Below are 17,979 nucleotides of genomic sequence, written 5' to 3'. Positions count from 1 at the left end.
TAAGTGTTTTCATACATGGTTTATGTGTCATAAATTAAGATATTTTTCTATGAAGCTTGTAACTTTGAGATATAGTGGAAGAATAAATATGAATGAGAGCACAAAAAACAACTGCAGATTTTGTGCAAATTCTGTTACAATATTGTTTAAATGTTCTGGAACTTTAATACTTTTGCTCTTAAATAGTTTTCTATGCTTAAAGACTGTTAGAATATGATCAAGTATTTTAATATGATACTAGTAATAGTACTGTACTATGCACAAACTTTTAGCTGCAGTTCAAACAATAAAAAATCCTTTAAAATTATATATTAGCTGTAATTTATGTGGTTTTTCTCAAGTGATTGAAAGTAAGCATGCAAAACATATTCTAAAAAGTTTTAAAAATGTTCTTAGTAATGCTAGATCTATTCCACAGCTGTTTTTTGACAACCATAATTTTAAACTATTAAAACCTTTATTTTGAAAAGGGGATGGAGGAGAAGAGAAAAAGGAATGGGTTAGTGTAGAAAATGTATTTTGTAAGCAAGAAGAGCAATGTTCATCATTTCAGTGGTCAAATAATGCGTTTTAATCAATGTTACAATTTTCTTGGTTCTTCTGTGTTTAATCTTCTAACTTGAGACAAGACAACACAGTCCAAAGAATCTTCGCTTCCGTCTTCTTACCAATGGATATGGAGTCAAGTTTAGGAGGCTGCTATCATCTATGGTGAAAACACCCACATTTTAGTGCAAGTATGTACACATGCACACACAGAGCAGTTTGTATCATTTGTGTGTCCTAACAGCACATGCACAATCAAGTAACAGATCACATTGTTCTAGGCATAGAGCCAATAATAATCTGAATTTTGTATATAAGAGTCTTACAGTGCTAATTACCAGCATCTCCATGATAATGCAACAGAAATTTTGGCAAGAAGAACACCAGTTCTATGACAAAACTTAAACGAAACTTAAATGCACACCTTCACTACCGGGAAACCTGCATAGATGGATAATGTTAGGGTCCCAAATAAAACCTAAAGATAAGTAGCTTGATTTTGCAGACATACAAGTTTGGAAATGTCAATCCTAATTTGAACATTAAAAAATCACCAAAACATTACTGGATGGCTGTTTGTGCACATCAGGGAGAATTTCCATTTAAAACTGCAACACTGGAACATCTTGGGATATCAAGGAGAAAAAGCACTTGTCTGGGAAAGCTGGGACAATGTACTCACCCTGTTTCTGGTTAGCTTTCTAGCTTTTATATTAATTCACTTTAAATTCATACAAAATGTATACATTAGTGCCTATACTTATGTTAACTCATGCCTCATTATGTTCCTGTTCTGATTACGTTTGGACCTAGTTTTGATTGTAGGTTCTAGACACTACTGTAATACATCTATAAATAGATGACTGTAAGAACATAAGTTAGAGATCATTTAATACCGTGACTTAAGCTTGCGAAACACGTCAACTTATTTCTTAACTTTTCCGCTGTCACTTAAGAGAATTCCACACAAAAACCAGGTCCATAAGCAGTCAGTAACATTATGTAAAGCTCTCACGGGTTTGCAGTCTTAACTCTTTTCTGGTTGTCACTGAAACCAACAGCAAAATACTCACTCATTTACTCAAAGCAGATCTTGTACAGATCAACTCATTCAATAGTATTCATTCATCTCATAATCATTTCCTTAAACAATGCTTGTAATTCATATACGTATCGAAATTATGATCCAGAACTATAATGTTTTTTGTTCTATTCCTTATACTACTATCTAGCTTTAATTTACTAAAATACTGGAATTTTCAAATATTTTAAGTGCTGTATTGAAGAATAGTGTAGATATCAGAGAGCGGAGAATCCTGTATGTCTTTACCTCTGTTCTGAATTCAAGTTTCTATATACTTTATATCCAACAAATTTGTCTTTTCCTTACTTATTTTCACCATTCTCCTTTCTTCTCAGCTAGTCATAGACTTTATGGCATTTTTCCAGTGTCTACAATGGCACATCTGTATCATGTATCTTAAGCAATTCTCTTCCTCCTTTCATATAGCTTTATATCAAGCCACCTTGCCATAAACTCTTACTTGCATAATGAATTAATCTATTCTTTATTAATCTCTTACCATCTTAAGATGTGTGCTAGGCTGCTTAGTCCCTTGGGACAACATCTACGACACATTAGGCATACCTCCATCAGCTTCCACTGTGCAAAGACTACACAGCACTTGAGAAATACAAATTATCAAGAAGAAATTAAAAAGGAAAAATATTGTCTTTTTTAATGTGGTTCCCATGAAGAAAGAGAACCCTGCAGATGTCGGGTATTTAATGCTTCTGGGACAAAAAATGAAGGCCCACTGCTAAATACATGCACAGGATGGAGATCCTGCCCCTCAATGCATTTGTATTGGGAACCTTACAGTTGCCTACTGGGAAAAGCAAGCTCTTAGTAAACTTAAAGCAAGTATCTTTTCTGCATAAAGTCAGTGTCATGTCACAGAAGCTACAAGCTTTTTAGGAGTAAAGCAAACCCCACCACTCAGTAGGATCTCCATCACTTACACTTCATTACCTTCTAAAAACAAAGCCTCCTGACACAGGGAATTAGTTGTACTTCTACCTTCAGGTCACCAGGAAAAGTCTATTACATTTTATCATTAGATACCATATCTATAAAGTTCCAGAATACCTTATGTGAAACTCGAGAGGTCAAAGTTCACATTCTAAATTCTGGCTCCATTTATTCTGTAGAGAAGAGACTTCACCTAAACTTTTACTTTTTTAGCTTCTGTTAAAAAAAATAGATTTTTCTGATCTAGTGGAAGGTAAACTTTTTAATTATTTTAATTTTCATTACACAAAGAAAATACAAAACCTACCTTGATTTTTCAATGGTAAAGGCATAGTCTCCCTGAGTTTACTTAGGAGGTTTTTCATTTCTCTCATATCTCTGTGGAAACAGAAGTTGAAAGAGATACAACAGAACAGCAATTGAAGACTGGCTCACAGTATAGCTTTACATGATGAAATAACAGAGCAACAAATACAAAAATCTATTGGGCAAGTATTTGGTTCACATGCATGTACCAGAAGACGCATACCAAAATAAACAGCAGTAGATTTGATAAGAGAGTACTTTTAAGCCAGCCTAATATTAACTAGCACCTGGCTGACAATTATGATCTATTCCAGCACTTGAGTATTCCATATTAAATGAGTTGGCAGGCACACTATGATCCTAGTGGCGAAATACACAATATGCCTTAAAATTAGCATAAGCTAGCACTATTGTCAACTTAATAGACCTTTATCAGCATTTTGTAGCTTGTGCCATTAATGTGTTTCATTTTTTAGAAGGGAATTATAATACATGTAGCTAATTGATGACACTTAAGCTCCCTGCACATTAAGTAAAAATTTCTGAAACAGGGCTGTCATGTTCAGTCCTCTTAAGAAGACTCTGGAGTGAAATTTTGTAAAATTCAGAAGACAGAAAATATCATATCAAAATTAATCTCACAAAGCAAGTTACATTTGGATATGCTTTGAGAGAAGTCAGAAGTTTCTGTTTTACAGATAGATGGCAGACCAGCAATTTTGTGTACAGGTATGTAACATCTTAAGGCTTTTGGGTTTTAAAAACAATGTGGTCTTGTCTCATTTATCTACATATAGGATGACTCTTAGAAATAAAGCAGCCATGACTAATAAGAAAATGCTCAGGTTTACTCTCCAACTTTCTCAGTAGAGAAATAAATATGATAACCATTAAAATCATAGGAGCAGCTTAATATACAAAGCCATCAAAATAGCTATTTTTTGCAAAGATATATTGGCCATCAGGATCACTCCCTACTAAAGGGATCTTTGACTTTCACCTGCAAGTTAAGAGAGTAAGAGAAGTCCACTTTGACAAACCTGTGGCTTCCACATTCATAACTGTGGCCAGAAACAACTGAAGTGAACTGGATTCTGTCATTTAGATTTATGAATGCGGAATTGCGGGCCAGCAGATTTCAGGTGCAAAATCAGAAATCACTTAGGATGAAACAAAACTGTCTCTTTTAGAGAACCTGATCCAATAACAACATCATTTCCCACACTTTGTTTTTGACAATTACCCTCTCGTAATTAGGGTAATTAAGGATGTCACTTCTTTCTGCATTTTGTTTACGCGTTGCTCTCAGGTATGTCAAATGTATCAGAAATGTTAACAGGTTATTTCATTTACTAATACCTTCTGTATTAGCAACACTGGCTGCCTAACTGGAAAAGACTAAAACCCTAGACAGAAATTTGTTTTGTTTAGGAACAAAGCGCTACACATACCTTTCAGTGTTTTCAATATCTGTGGAAACCTGCCATAAGTGCTGTTGAATATCTGTTGGTGATGATGACGTGTCTTCTAAAATAGGTACTTCAGAACTTTCCTCCACTTTAGTATCTAGGATCTTGGGTACGACACAAGGTTCTTTTCCTTTAAAATATTTAAAGAAAACATATAACCCTATTATTTAATAATTAAAATGTATATTCTGGTTATGTCGTTGATGTTTTGAGCTCGATCTTGCACAGCATAAATGGAGGGAGTGGTGAATGCAAATTCTGAGCAAGAACTGTTCAGAAAGAGAGCAGACCATACCATTCTGCTAATCAGAGTCCCGCTGTATGCTACACCTAGCAAAACAAAACTAAGGGAAGTCTCACAAAAATAAGAAGGTGGTGCGTGTGGAGCTTAGAATTTACATAGTGAATACAATGAAGAGGTTCAGATAAACTCCAGTGACTCATGTGTAAAACAAAATAAGAGCCAGAGGACAAAACAGAGAAAGCTAGTAAGGAAACTACAGTATACACTCTAAAAGAAACTTCAAAAATTTTGACACTAAAGAGCATTGCAATCCAGGCCTTCTAATATTACACCAATAATAACGGAAACCAAAAGAAAAAATGTGTGGTTTTTTACTTCATAATTTTAAATGCAATACATATCTGCCGTCACTTACGGCCCACTAAGCATTATATTTTGAATTTCCATGCTTACACTTGTCTAATTCATGCTTACTGTATGAAAATGAAATGCAGTGTTGGAATTGTATAGGGGCTTCATGACAGATCTGTCAGGACTTTTGTTAGGGAGAGAATGGGATAAAAGATGTGGGCCATGATAGTGGAGCATGCAAAAGAATAAGTACTCTGGGGTTTTTTGTATCCTTGCAAACTGTGTGTAGTGCCAAGCATAGGCCTGGCACCAAATACATTTAAATCAGAAAATTCAAATTGGAGTGCATCCTGGACATGTTTTTGAGAAGTTAAAGCTTTTCTCTAAGTTCTCTTATGAAGTTGAGTACACAATCTCAGAAAGAAACAAATAAACCTTTCTAAAAATAGAGGAAAAAAGGTCCATGTTTAAATCAGTGGTATGAGGAGATGAATAGGAAATGTTTTTTCATCTCAAAATTTTTGCAGTTTGAAATATTTTCATAGGACAAGCCTGAGGCTGTCAGGTTTGACAAAGAGTAGGAAGAAAAAGAGGAGTTAATAGAGTAGTAGTCATTTAGTCTGGGACACTAAAGACCAAGGCTACAGACCATGCTACACAGCTCTTTTACTATCAGGCTTGTAACCTTTTTTCTTAAAACCACAAGTTTCTCAGTCTTAAGAACCATGCTTCTCTCTCTAAGAGACTGCATGGCCTGACACAACAAATTTATCATCTATGAAAGAATGATGTTCTTTCTCTGCTACTTACTTTGGCATCTGCTGCTAATGTGCTTTGCCAGATACCTCTGTGATGCTAGAAGATTATCCCAATAAAACGGAAAATAAAATGTGAAGTTTTCTGATGTTGCAGTGATTTAAGTCAGGTCAGTAAAGAATCCTACATGTTCAAGAGCAAGTACCAGAGGAGGAGGGTGGCCAGAAGAGGTGGAAGGGAGGGAGAAGTGAAAGCATGATAAGGGAGGAGAGACAAAAAGGAAAGGATCAAGATCTTTCTGGTGGTAGTAGGCTATTATGCTGACTCAATCACTTGCAGAACAGCAGGCTCAGCCTACTTCCCAGTTTATCTGTTTTATTATCTAACTTTCAAAGTTTTCTAGTTCTTAACTGCAGCTTATGCAGTTATTTTAAGATAATTCATATTTTACACTCATATTTTTACAATTTTGATTGTTGACTTGTGCAAGCTTTGTTATTCATTATTTTTCCCATTACAAGAACCTCATAGCACAACACACTTACCACTTCCTCACAAAAGAGGGTTGCCCCAAGGAAACATCTAATTTGCTACTGATAGCAGAAGGTGTTACTGCTGGACCTGGATATTGGTTCTCTCATTGTTTTGAAGTGTTATGTTGGAATTCTGACTTGATTTTGGTGACCTGCTGTCAAGAACAACCCAGTCTATAGATGCATGATTCATGGATGTAAAAGGTGTTTCAACAGAAATAATTACAATACTAGATGAAATGAGAGTAAAAGTTATTTTTCACAACTTGAGAACAGAAGCACTGAGACTGTGATGTTCTTTTTGTTAGCACAAAGGCAAGCGCTTGCAAATTTAGCAGGATGAATGGCACAAATTTCTTTTCAACTGAAAAGAGCTCTTTACCAGTAATTCTATTTTATTGTGAACAATTCATGAAGCCTTTCCTGAATTTAAGAGCATCTGCTCATCACTTGAAAACAGATAAAGAGTCAGCTAATAATAAACGCTTTGCTTGAATAATTTGTATGACTCAGGCTTAACATTTCTACTACATGGCACAGCCTACAGATGAAGAAAAGCTCTTTAATCTTCTCATCCTTCTAGTGGCGGTAAAGATATCTTTCGTATGACACATTCTTAAAATAGGGATATGAAACCTAAATTTTACTTTCAATTTAGGCAGAGGACTTTCATTAACTTCAGTTGGAGTTCAATCATGTGCATGGTCTTGTCAGAGGTGTCCATATGCACTTGCTATTCTTTCCAGCTGACAAGACAGGCTCTTTTTACTGTGAAATTTTAATATGAAGTGTGTATTCTTCATCTTCTAGCTTCTAATTAAGCAGTTGTTTTCACTTCAGGAAGCAGAAAATGCCTTTGGTACGAAATTAAAGTAATCAAATTAAATAATGCTGAAGATCAAACTTGAGTGAGGACAAGTAAGAGGATAAAAATAATCAGTTCAGTAAGGTAACAGACATCATCTGTGATCATTGCTTTATGTGTCTCATCTGTTGTGTCCTTACTGCTTCTGTGGTAACCTCTGTGTTTCTATTGTGCTACCATAAGCATCTACTCTTAGTTATCACCTACTTAGCAGAGAAACTTACGTAATGAAAAAACATTGATTACAGGTCTCTCAGAGCTAGTCAGATATCACTGGAGATGCGTTGAAAAGATCTTAGAGGGGAATAACAGAATTTAACAAAGCTGAGAGAATCCTTCTCAAGAAGAAGGAAGCATATGCATCAAGTTTCTAACCTGGCAATTAAGGATAAATGCATGAGCTTTAAATTACAGCTACAGTAAAAGAAAATAAGAACATAAAAAGGGGAACAGGAAAGAATTGTGAAGAAAGTAAAAAAGAAATGTGGAAAATAAGGCTAACAGCCTGATGAACATCATTCCTGACTTACACTTGGGACCTGCAGAACTCAGATACTGCCTTACTGGATACTTTATTATTAAGGAGATGAAATAGGAACAAGAAGTCTGTGATAGTAAGTTGTATTTTCCTCCTTGCATGCCTGTTCTTGATCTATTAATTTTGGCTACTTCACAGAATGAGGGATTCTCTGGTTTTTAAGTCCTTGTTTTTCCACACTTCTGTGTTTCTTTTCTCTCTCACATTTTATCCATCTTGTGAGAGTAGTGTGTAAGTAACTACATATATCTCCCAGTCTTTAAAGAGAATCATAAAATATTTTGGGCTGGAAGGGACATTTAAAGGTCATCTAGTCCAACCCTCCTGCAGTGAGCAGGGACATCTTTAACTGGATCAGGTTGCTCAGAGCTCCATCAAGCCTGACCTTGAATGTCTCCAGGGATGGAGCCTCCACCATCCCTCTGGGCAACCTGTGCCAGTGTTTCACCACCCTCATAGGGAAGAATTTTTTTCTAACATCTAATCTAAATCTACCCTCCTCTAGTTTAAAACCATTGCCCCTCATCCTGTCGCTACATGTTCTTGCAAACAGGTCCTCACCAGCTTTCCTGTAGGCCCTCTTCAGGTACTGGAAGGCTGCTATAAGGTCTCCCTGGAGCCTTCTCTTCCCCAGGCTGAACAACCCCAACTCTCTCAGTCTGTCCTCGTAGGGGAGGTGCCCCAGCCCTCTGATCATTTTTGTGGCCCTCCTCTGGACCCACTCCGACAGGTCCACGTCCGTCTTGTGTTGAGGGCTCCACAGCTGGATGCAGTACTCCAGATGAGGTCTCACCAGAGCAGTGGGGCAGAATCGCTTCTCTCAATCTGCTGGCCATGCTTCTTCTCATGCAGCCCAGGATGTGATTGACCGTCTCGTCTGTGAGCATCCATTGGTGGCTCATGTCCAGCTTTTTGTCCACCAACACCTCCAAGTCCTTTTGCACAGGGCAGCTCTCTAGCACATCATCCTCCAGCCTGTACTGATGATAGGGATTGCTGTGACCCAGGTGCTGGACCTTATACTTGGCCGTGTTGAACCTCATGAGGGTCACATGGGCCCACTTCTCCAGCTTGTTCAGGTCCCTCTGGAGGACAATCTGTCCCTCTGGGCATCAACTGCACCACTAAGCTTGGTGTCATCTGCAGACTTGCTGAGGGTGCACTTAATACCATTGTCTATGTCATTGATCAAGATATTGAAGAACAGTGGTCCCAGTGCATTCCCCTGAGGAACACCACTTGTCAGCTGTCTCTATCTGGACACCGAGCCGTTGACCACAACCCTCTGGGTGTGACCATCCAAGCAGTTCCTTATCCATCGAACAGTCCACTCAACAAATCCACATTTCTCCAATTTTGAGAGAAGGATGTTGTGGGGGACTGGGTCAAAGGCCTTGCAGAAGTCCAGACAGACGACATCCATTGCTCTTCCCTTGTCTGCTAGTTTAGTCACTCCATTGCACAAAGCCACTAGATTGTTCAGGCAGGACTTGCCCTTGGTGAAGCCATGGTGGCTGTCTTGAATCACCTCCCTGTCCTCCATGTGCCTTAGCAGATCCTTTAGGAGCATCTGTTCCATGATCTTCCCAGGCACAGAAGTGAAGCTGACAGGTCGGTAGTTCCCAGGGTCTTCCTGTCTATCCTTTTTAAACACAGGTGTAATGTTTCCCTTCTTCCAGTCACCAGGGCCTTCACCTGACTGCCGTGATTCTTCAAATATATGGCAACTACATCAGCCAGTTCCCTCAGGACTCTGGGATGCATCTCATCAGGTCCCATAGACTCACCTATATTCAGGTTCCTCAGATAGTCATGAACCTGACCATCCACTTCGTCCACTTGGTTCCCATCCTGTGGTCCTTCAGCTTTGGAGCTGTGAGGACACAGGTTGCCAAGAAGACTGAGGAAAAAAGGTATTGAGAACCTCAGCCTTTCCCTCATCTGTTTTTAGTAGCTTTCCATCCATGCTCATCAGGATGGGTACGCATTCTTGAAACCTTCCTTTTCTGGTTCACATACCTCTAGAAGCCCTTCTTGTTATTCTTTGCATCCCTTGGCCAGATCTACCTGGAACTACGCCTTGGTCTTCCTGACCCCAACCCTACATATCCAGGCAGCATCCCTACACTCTTCCCAGGATATCTGTCCCTGCTCCCACTCCCTGTGAAGTTCCTTCTTGCCCTTTAGTTTGTCCAGAAGGTCTCGACTCATGTCATGCTAGTCTCTTCCCTTCCTTATCTGATTTCTTACATCTGGGAATGGAAAGCTCCTGTGCTCTATGGAAAGCATCCTTAAAGATCTGTCAGCTCTGTTTTTTTTTCCTTGTCCATGAGGGCAGTTTCCCAGGGGCTCCTCTTGACTAAGTGTTGAAGAGCTGGAAGTTTGCTTTCTAAAATTCAGGGTCCTGACTATGCTTCTCATCTGACTTATGCCCCTTAGGACCACAAATTCCACCCGTGCATAATCACTGCAGCCCAGGCTGCCTCCAGTCTTAACATTCCTGATAAGCTCACCTATGCTGGTGACCATCACCTCCAGTATCACATCCCCTCAGATCAGGGTGTCTATTTTCTGGCTTAAGAAGTTATCATCACTGAGATTATAGCACATCTGTCAAACAATCCTTTCATCTACAAAATTCTAGATAACAGGTAATTTAAACAAAGACAAATAAACCAAAAAACCCTTCACTGAATCGAGGTTTTATTTTTGTGACCTATAATATAAGCTATCACAGGCTTTTAGGCACTATTTTAAAGAAATATGTGTTGTTATCACAAAACACATACTGGAAAAACAACTACACTGTGAACTTCTTGCACGGTACAGGATACACAGTTAGCTGTGATTGAGTATCATTCTGATGTGCCAACAATGCAGAAATGTGTTCAGTCTGAACTAATGCTTTCTGTCCATATATGCATACATGAGTTTCTCATTAGACTCAGTTCTTCCCTTCTTTACCTAAGTATTCAGGTACCTACCACTCTGTTTAGTGCTGGTATCATTCTGCCCTCAGCTATATTTATGCAAGGCAGATGGAGACCACACATCCTAATTACAGTGACAGAACTGTAATTTTTTCTTCAGGGCTTCTAAATAGGCTTGTAATAAGAATAAACAACATGCAGAATTTGAGCAAGGCGTTAATTTTAAAAATTAAGGGAATAAGCCCATACAACAAACCAAAGGCAAGAGGAGTGTCCTGGTTTGAGAGCACCAGGGCAGAAGCTTTCTGGCACTGCCTAGCACACATTGCAATTGCAATGGGGAAGGAAGGGCAGCTGTGCCCATGGGTAGAAGAGGATGGGTCAGGTGACACAAATGGACCAATGACAATGTTCCTTCCCATGGTTCTCAGTATAAAAAGGCTTCTACAGAAGCACCCTGGGACATTGATAGGCTGAGGTAGCTGAGGTTGTTCGGTCTGGAGCAGAGAACACTCCAGGGGGAGTATATAATTGTCTTCCATTATATGAAAAGAACATGTAGAAAGGCTGGAGAGGTACTTTTTACAAGAGTATCCAGCAATAGGACAAGCAAAAATGGATTTAAATTGAAGGAGAATAGGTTTAGATTAGATTTTTGGAAGCAATTTTTCTGTACTGGAATAGATTGCCCAGAGAGGTTGTGGATGTGCCCTCCCTGGAGATGTTCAAGGCCAGGCTGGATGAGGTCTTGAGCAACCTGGTCTAGTTAAGGGTATCTCTGCCCATGGCAGTGATGTTGGATTAGATCTCTAAAGTTCCTTCCAACCTAAGACATTCTATGATTCTATATGGTGCTTGCTGTTCTGAAAGGATTGCCATCAGCTGGTTATTATCTCTCTCTGTGCTACTGGTGTTCCTGCCTCCTGCAGAGGAGCCCCATCTGATGGGACAGATTGTCTTCCCTTGCCTCCCTAGGTAGGAGCAGTGTGGCCAAGGCTTCCTCTTTTTCTTTTTTTTTTTCCCCCTTTGGACTGTCAGTGGGACTCTGGGCTCAGGCACTCCCGTCTGCTGCCGAGTCCAGTCTGAAACTTTTTTGCTTGGTTCCTTGGGACCTAGTTGCCATCTGGAAGGTGCACATTCAGTATTAACATATTCTCTTGCATCTTTGAAAATACTTAACATACTTGTAGGTATCTGTATTTAATTTCAACATCTTCATTGTTAGAATTATTTTCTTTTTTTCCTTAAACTGATTCAAGTACTTCTTCAGCCCCAAAGTCGATCTCTCTGATCCCCCCTGTTATCCTCCCCTGGGCGGGGAGTATCTGTCACAGTTTAGTGGCCAGCTCAGCCAGATTTATTACTGCCTAACACGGGGGCAGACTAGGGGACTGTCAAAATGAACTCAAGGTGTTTTGCAGAGTTCAGAATATTCTGTGAAAAATAATTAAAGGTATCTTGTCAAAGAGGCACAAGGTTTGAAAATGCTAGTCATTTATGCTTAGTTGTAAGAATGTATCATTTCTATGGTCTAGAATCGGTTCACGCTGCCGTGGTGTCAAAAAGTTTTGAAAAAGTGTACGGGCATGGAGAAGTAGTATATGCTATCAGTTATTTCACATAGTTCTAGTAATTTTATTAGAATTAGTGTATCTGTGGGGAAAAATGAGTCCAGGATACATTGCCAGAATCTTAGTAATATGAAATTATTTCTAAGTCATATTTTCTCTAGTGTCTTTCTTCCTAAATGATGTGTTTATACATGAATAGTTTCTCAAAATAAGATGCAAAATACGTTAATGATTATATATCTGTAAATGATCTATGAAATTAATGGTTTCTATGTAAACATGTACAGACATTAAACTTCGTAACATACACTTCCACAGTGACACACTGTAATGATCCAATGATGGTAACAACATTTTACAATGAAAGGAATATTATTGTAGATACATGAATCAGCAAAGCTTTTCTATCTGTTAATTTTATATAGTAAAAATGCATTGAAGTTTTTTACAAGTTACTAATGAAAACTTTGACCACAAAAATATTTGTGGCTGAATATGGCAACATATGCTGAAATGTACTTAAGAACTCTGATGTCATTTTGGATTTTCTCAGTATGGGATCTTTACAACCTTGGTATTAATTTGGAAAATGGATAATCTCATCCAGAAGCTTCCATGGAGAGAAATTATGTCAACTACTTTTAAGACCTTGCTAGCTAAACCAGGATTTTATTTAATCAAATGAATAGTCAATGTGGGGAACATGCAATGTCAATAAAGTAGACATAAACTTTTAAGAGAAAACCTAAGCTCCTTTCCAATATCTTACTTTCCGTGAAACTCTAATTCAAATTTTAAAAAGTATTACAAAGTTTAAGAACTGTGTTTGACACGCCTTCCTAAGGCACAAAGCTATATAATCCAAATAGAGGGGAACAAATTAAGCATAAATGAGATTAGGAGAGAAGCTGCAGGTCTTAGGTAAGTGAACTCATCTGTTGCTTGACAAAGTCTGAGAAAAAATGATTCTATCCCAAGAAGTTCTGCCAGAGTGTCACAATAATGCATAAGGAGAATAAATGCAGTGACATGTTCCAGAATTTTTTTCTGGAAGAGCTGGAACATGAGCTGACATCTGCTCTATCTCCCATCACCTCAACACATATTTGCTATAGCCACTCCCAAGAGGTATTTGCTGTGCAAATGGGACAGCTAGATCCTTAAAACTATCATGCTAGGGACTGCAGGAAGACACAGGGACATTTCTCACAGGTCCCATGAAAACTGGACTCTACATACTGAAAGTTTCCATGTGATCCTGTCCATGAGGTTTAAACCTCAAAGTAGGTGTTAAGTATTTCTAAGTGTCTGGTTGCTCAACACAGAGAATGCCGGGATTCATCTGCAAATGAAGCTACTGAAAAAATACATTACAAACACAACACTGCATAAATTATGCGGCAATCTCAGATTCTAAATTAGCAATCTTTATCTTAATTTGTGTTTATTCTCTCTTTACAGTGAGGAAAACTGCTCAAGGCAATTGTGAAAACACTACTGTCAGTGTACAAGTTACTGAAAAAGGTCTGAGAAACAGAGGGATTCTGCCTTTAGAACAGAATTGTATACAAAAAAATACAATGTGTGACAATGTATACAGAAAATCAATGTATGATACAATATACCCTAATTGTACACTTAGGATAAATTTGCCCAAGAAAATATTTATGTGTGTATTAGTCAGGACTCTTGGGATTGTGCAAGAGTGAAGTCTTAAAATATGTGATGAGGTAACCAAGGACCTGGTAGCTACAAAAAGGTTGAATTAAGGCTACACAGGCACATTTCATTGTGCCCTTTGCAAACTTTCTGAATGTTGAACTTAGCAATCATAATGTATTTTTAACATCGGGCTTTTGTGGTGTATGTATTTTAGAAGAAAACTCTGTTAGAGAGCACTTACCTCAGTTTACTTACTGCATAAGACAACTGGAAATATTCATGGCTTTTGGCCCAACTGTGACTGTACATCTCAAAGAAATAACTATCTGACTTTTCTAGTAGAGGTTGCATGACAGTAGTAAGTTAATCTGAAGCACTGTAAATATGCAAGAAATCTCTGTACAAGAAGATTGATAGACACTATACAGTGCATATATAGGAATGTTTGTTTAGTAGAACAGAAAGATAAGGAGACAGGAGAGGATCAGTGCTCCAAGACAGTCAAATATCCAGAGCTAAGCCCTTCAAACTGTAGTGTGTTTTTTCATTAAGAACATCTGTTTCCCAGTAGGGAGCGTTGGCTGAGTTTATCTTGGGAAAAGAGCAACAGCATCAGGTCGCTGCCTTAGCATTATCAGTTTGTCTGATGATGTCTGATCAAGTTTGTTTTGTAATATCTGGTGAAGACACCAGTACCCACTTCATTACTTATTAGCTGCAGGTTGCCAGGAACAGCCTCCATACTATTCTACTTGAATCTCTACTGGCTTACAAGTAAGTACATAAATCTGTGAAATCTCATGGAGATTTAAAAACATAACAAACCACTTACCCAACATGTAAGAGGCCTAGAAAATGGAAAATATTACATCTGAGTGGAAAATACTCCCTTAAATAATGAGATTCAAGACACAGCAAAACAGCAGACATGTACATTTATGAGTTAAGCAAAGTTTCTAAAGGTAGCACACTTGATACAAAGGAAAATGATTTATTTATTTTTTTAATATGGTCACATAGATGGTGAAAAATTAAACAGGTAAAAAGTAAAAAAGCTATATACTAGCCACAGCAAAATGTATTTTACGTGGGTTAAAGTACCGTCTCTTTCCTTCCTAAAGGAAATCTACACATTTCGCCTACACTGCAGTGCTGTTCTCAATAAGTAAACCATTAAAGAAAGCTCTGGGTTCATTCTGCTCCTTGAAAAATAATATGTCTTGGCAGAACATAAAATAAATAGGTTGCAAGTTCATCTAGTCTAACACCCTACCGAAAGCAGGGCCAGCTTCCATAAGATTGCTCAGGGCTGTTTGAGTTGTTAGTATCTCCACGGATGAAGATTTCAGAAGCTCTTTGTGTGCCAGTTCTAGGATATGACTGCCTTCACTGTCAAAAAATACTTAAGATGCAATTGGAATTTCCCTTGTTGCATGATGCTTTTGCCATATTTCTAGATGTTGTAAATACCGAGTATTCAACATACAAAAGCAATGTTCTATTGGCTATATTAAAAAAATCATATTATTTGAATTACTGTGATTATACAATTTTTACCTATTAAGAATTTTTTTCAAAGGATGTCACAGAAATTTGGAGCCAAGTTAATGTAGTTATTTCTATAGGACAAAAATTATTCAGTAATGGCAAAATGGCTCCCATGACTTTCTCTATTTCTCTATGTTGAGATGAGGTACCAATGCATACTAAAAGTTCTGCCAGACAGAAACTAAGCTGGCCCATACTAAAATTCTGCAATTCATCTTATCCAGTTTTAGACATCTAATAGTCTGATGTTTAGTTTAAATTATTAATGTTTATCCCATCCAGAGGCAAAAGAGAGAGACAAGACCTATCAGGGTTACTCAGGTTGCCTCAAGCTGCTTTCTGCAGTTACAGAATGTGGCTTGACATCTGTAGCCAATGCTATGAAATGTAGTACAATCTGTCTTTAAAAAATGATGATTCATTTTAGCAGCTACTGGCATCTTGTTATATGATGGCTCTGTTCTTCCTATTTCATAGATTTCGTTTTCACTTCTGAAAATCACTGAGAAGCTCAAGTGAACAGTTAAAGCCTCTAATTCTTACGTTCATGATAAAAATATTGCTCGGTTTAGGTGCCTCCTATAGCTAGATGTGAAACATTCATTATGGGATCTTTCAGCATGAAACGAAATACATTAAGGTTCACTACAAGACCTTCATTGCAGTTCATTACAGAAATTTTTCTTGTCTTTACCCAGTATATTCTGCTGAGATGTTACCGGGGGAAAGAGTAGTTATCTCCCCTGTGTGTAAAAATACTCTCTCAGGTAGGTTTCAGTTCTAGTATCTAGTTTTATAAAGGTGGACAGTTTTAAACCACATTTATCCACCTTTTGCTATAAGGTGGCATTGCAGGATACATTAACAGGGATAGTAAGGGATCAGTTTAATACTAAACCCATGCCATATTTCTCCACCAAATGCCCTCAAATTTCACACCCAACAAATACCTTTTACAAAATAACTAGGGTTGTTGGCCCACTGGTCTGACTCATGGCAGCCAGAACTTTTGAGACCACTCTTGAGAAAAAAATTCAGACTTCTAAACTGTAAGGATATTAGTGACATGAGTTTGATATGACACACTCGTGTAAGCATGATGATAATGAAACAGGAATACATCTTCTTTATCAGTAACTGAAAAGCTTCATTTTACGCTTTGGTACTTTGTCTTTCATGAATAACCCTGCATGCTCAAAAAACATGATTTTTTGTTGTTTTTGTTTCTTTTTTTGAAAGTCAGCATCTGTACATTTGTGCAATTCAGTACCTTTCCGATGAAACTGCAGTGATCCTAGCAGACATATGGACTTAAGCATTTCTGTTGTGTACATTTCCAAGCAACACTGCAACTGGATGTATAGTCTACAGATTTCAGGATGAATTTCACCATCTTCTGGGCTGCAGTAAAAGAAAAAAAAATTAGTTAGGGATGGCACTGGAATGATGAGAGGATGGTCAAACCCGCTTCCCTACTGTTGAAAGTAACCACATTATAATCTGCTTCATAAACTATTAAGCTATGTGGACATGACAGAAAACCTGTTTATACCAAACAGTATTTACAAACAAGTCTTTTGCTCTATAAAATTGTAGACTTAAAAGACCTATACCCGGTTATCTTTGGTAAGATTGCATATCCTTATTTTCTCCTCTGCATATTTTTCGACACAGGGTAAATAAGTGACTGAGATTTTTTCTCCTTTTTAAAAGCTTTGGGTAAGTATTTTCTGTTAGAGTGAAGTGTTCTTTTGACATCCAGTTTCAGTTACCCTTGCTCCTGGTGCAAATATTTGCAGGGCCAGTTTCATAGTCTCTCATAGCTCAGGTTACAAGTCCAGGCATAATCAACCCTACTTTGAAGACACTTTAATCAGAATCAAGTCAGTTGTAGTCTTTTGGTTCTATTTTTTCTCTCTGCCTTTTTTTTTTTCCCCTGTGCTTAAGTTAGTAGTCATGAAATTAAGAGTAATCCTACATCTCCAATCAATTACATAGGACACTAATAAAATAATTTACCCAGATCCAAGAATCAATTCTCATGCTTGGCTGTAAAACTAGACATCACAGAATCACAGAATCACAGAATCACAGAATCACAGAATCACAGAATCACAGAATGTCAGGGGTTGGAAGAGACCTAGTCCAGACCCTCTGCCAGAGCAGGATCACCCACAGTAGGTCACACAGGAACACGTCCAGAAGGGTTTTGAATGTCTCCAGAGAAGGAGTCTCCACAACCTCCCTGGGCAGCCTGTGCCAGCGCTCTGTCACCCTCATAGGGAAAAAGTTTTTTTCTAATATTTTTGTGGAACCTCCTGTGTTCCAGCTTGAATCCTTTGCCCCTTGTCCTATCATAGGACGCCGCTGAAAAGAGCCTGATTCCATCCTCCTGACACTCACCCTTTATATATTTATAAACATTTATGAAGTCACCCCTCAGTCTCCACTTCTCCAAACTAAAGAGACTCAGCTCCTTCAACCTTTCCTCATAAGGGAGATGTTCCACTCCCTTCATCATCTTTGTGCTCTGTGTTGGACTCTCTCAAGCAGTTCCCTGTCTCTCTTGAGCTGAGGGGACCAGAACAGGACACAAAATTCCAGATGTGACCTCACCAGGGCAGAGCA

The 17,979-nt window shown here is 38.2% G+C and overlaps 1 protein-coding gene across 1 annotated transcript; it reads right to left on the bottom strand.

The window, feature by feature from the left end:
* Positions 1–318: 318 nt before the first annotated feature.
* On the bottom strand, positions 319–16,745 carry RGS7BP (regulator of G-protein signaling 7 binding protein). The gene is made up of 4 exons (XM_009873815.1): positions 16,622–16,745; positions 4,336–4,483; positions 2,886–2,956; positions 319–706 (listed from the first exon to the last, which is right to left on the bottom strand). Exons 1-4 carry the CDS (start codon positions 16,683–16,685, stop codon positions 615–617), a joined length of 375 nt encoding a protein of 124 aa, XP_009872117.1. The 5' UTR covers positions 16,686–16,745; the 3' UTR covers positions 319–614.
* Positions 16,746–17,979: the final 1,234 nt, after the last annotated feature.

This window comes from Apaloderma vittatum, unplaced genomic scaffold (assembly GCF_000703405.1).
Source record: "Apaloderma vittatum isolate BGI_N311 unplaced genomic scaffold, ASM70340v1 scaffold9667, whole genome shotgun sequence".
NCBI classification, from domain to species: Eukaryota; Metazoa; Chordata; class Aves; order Trogoniformes; family Trogonidae; genus Apaloderma; species Apaloderma vittatum.
Note: the sequence above shows the minus strand (reverse complement) of the source record. Positions and strands in the feature narration are given on the sequence as shown.

Bases quoted from the DNA above. Each gene is read 5' to 3' on its own strand.
- RGS7BP (XM_009873815.1), bottom strand. From the start codon at position 16,685: ATGTACACAACAGAAATGCTTAAGTCCATATGTCTGCTAGGATCACTG. The intron at 4,484-16,621 runs GTACTGAATTGC...AATATTTTAAAG, and splicing joins ACTGCAGTTTCATCGGAAAG to GAAAAGAACCTTGTGTCGTA. The intron at 2,957-4,335 runs GTATGTGTAGCG...CTGTTTCCACAG, and splicing joins GATATTGAAAACACTGAAAG to AGATATGAGAGAAATGAAAA.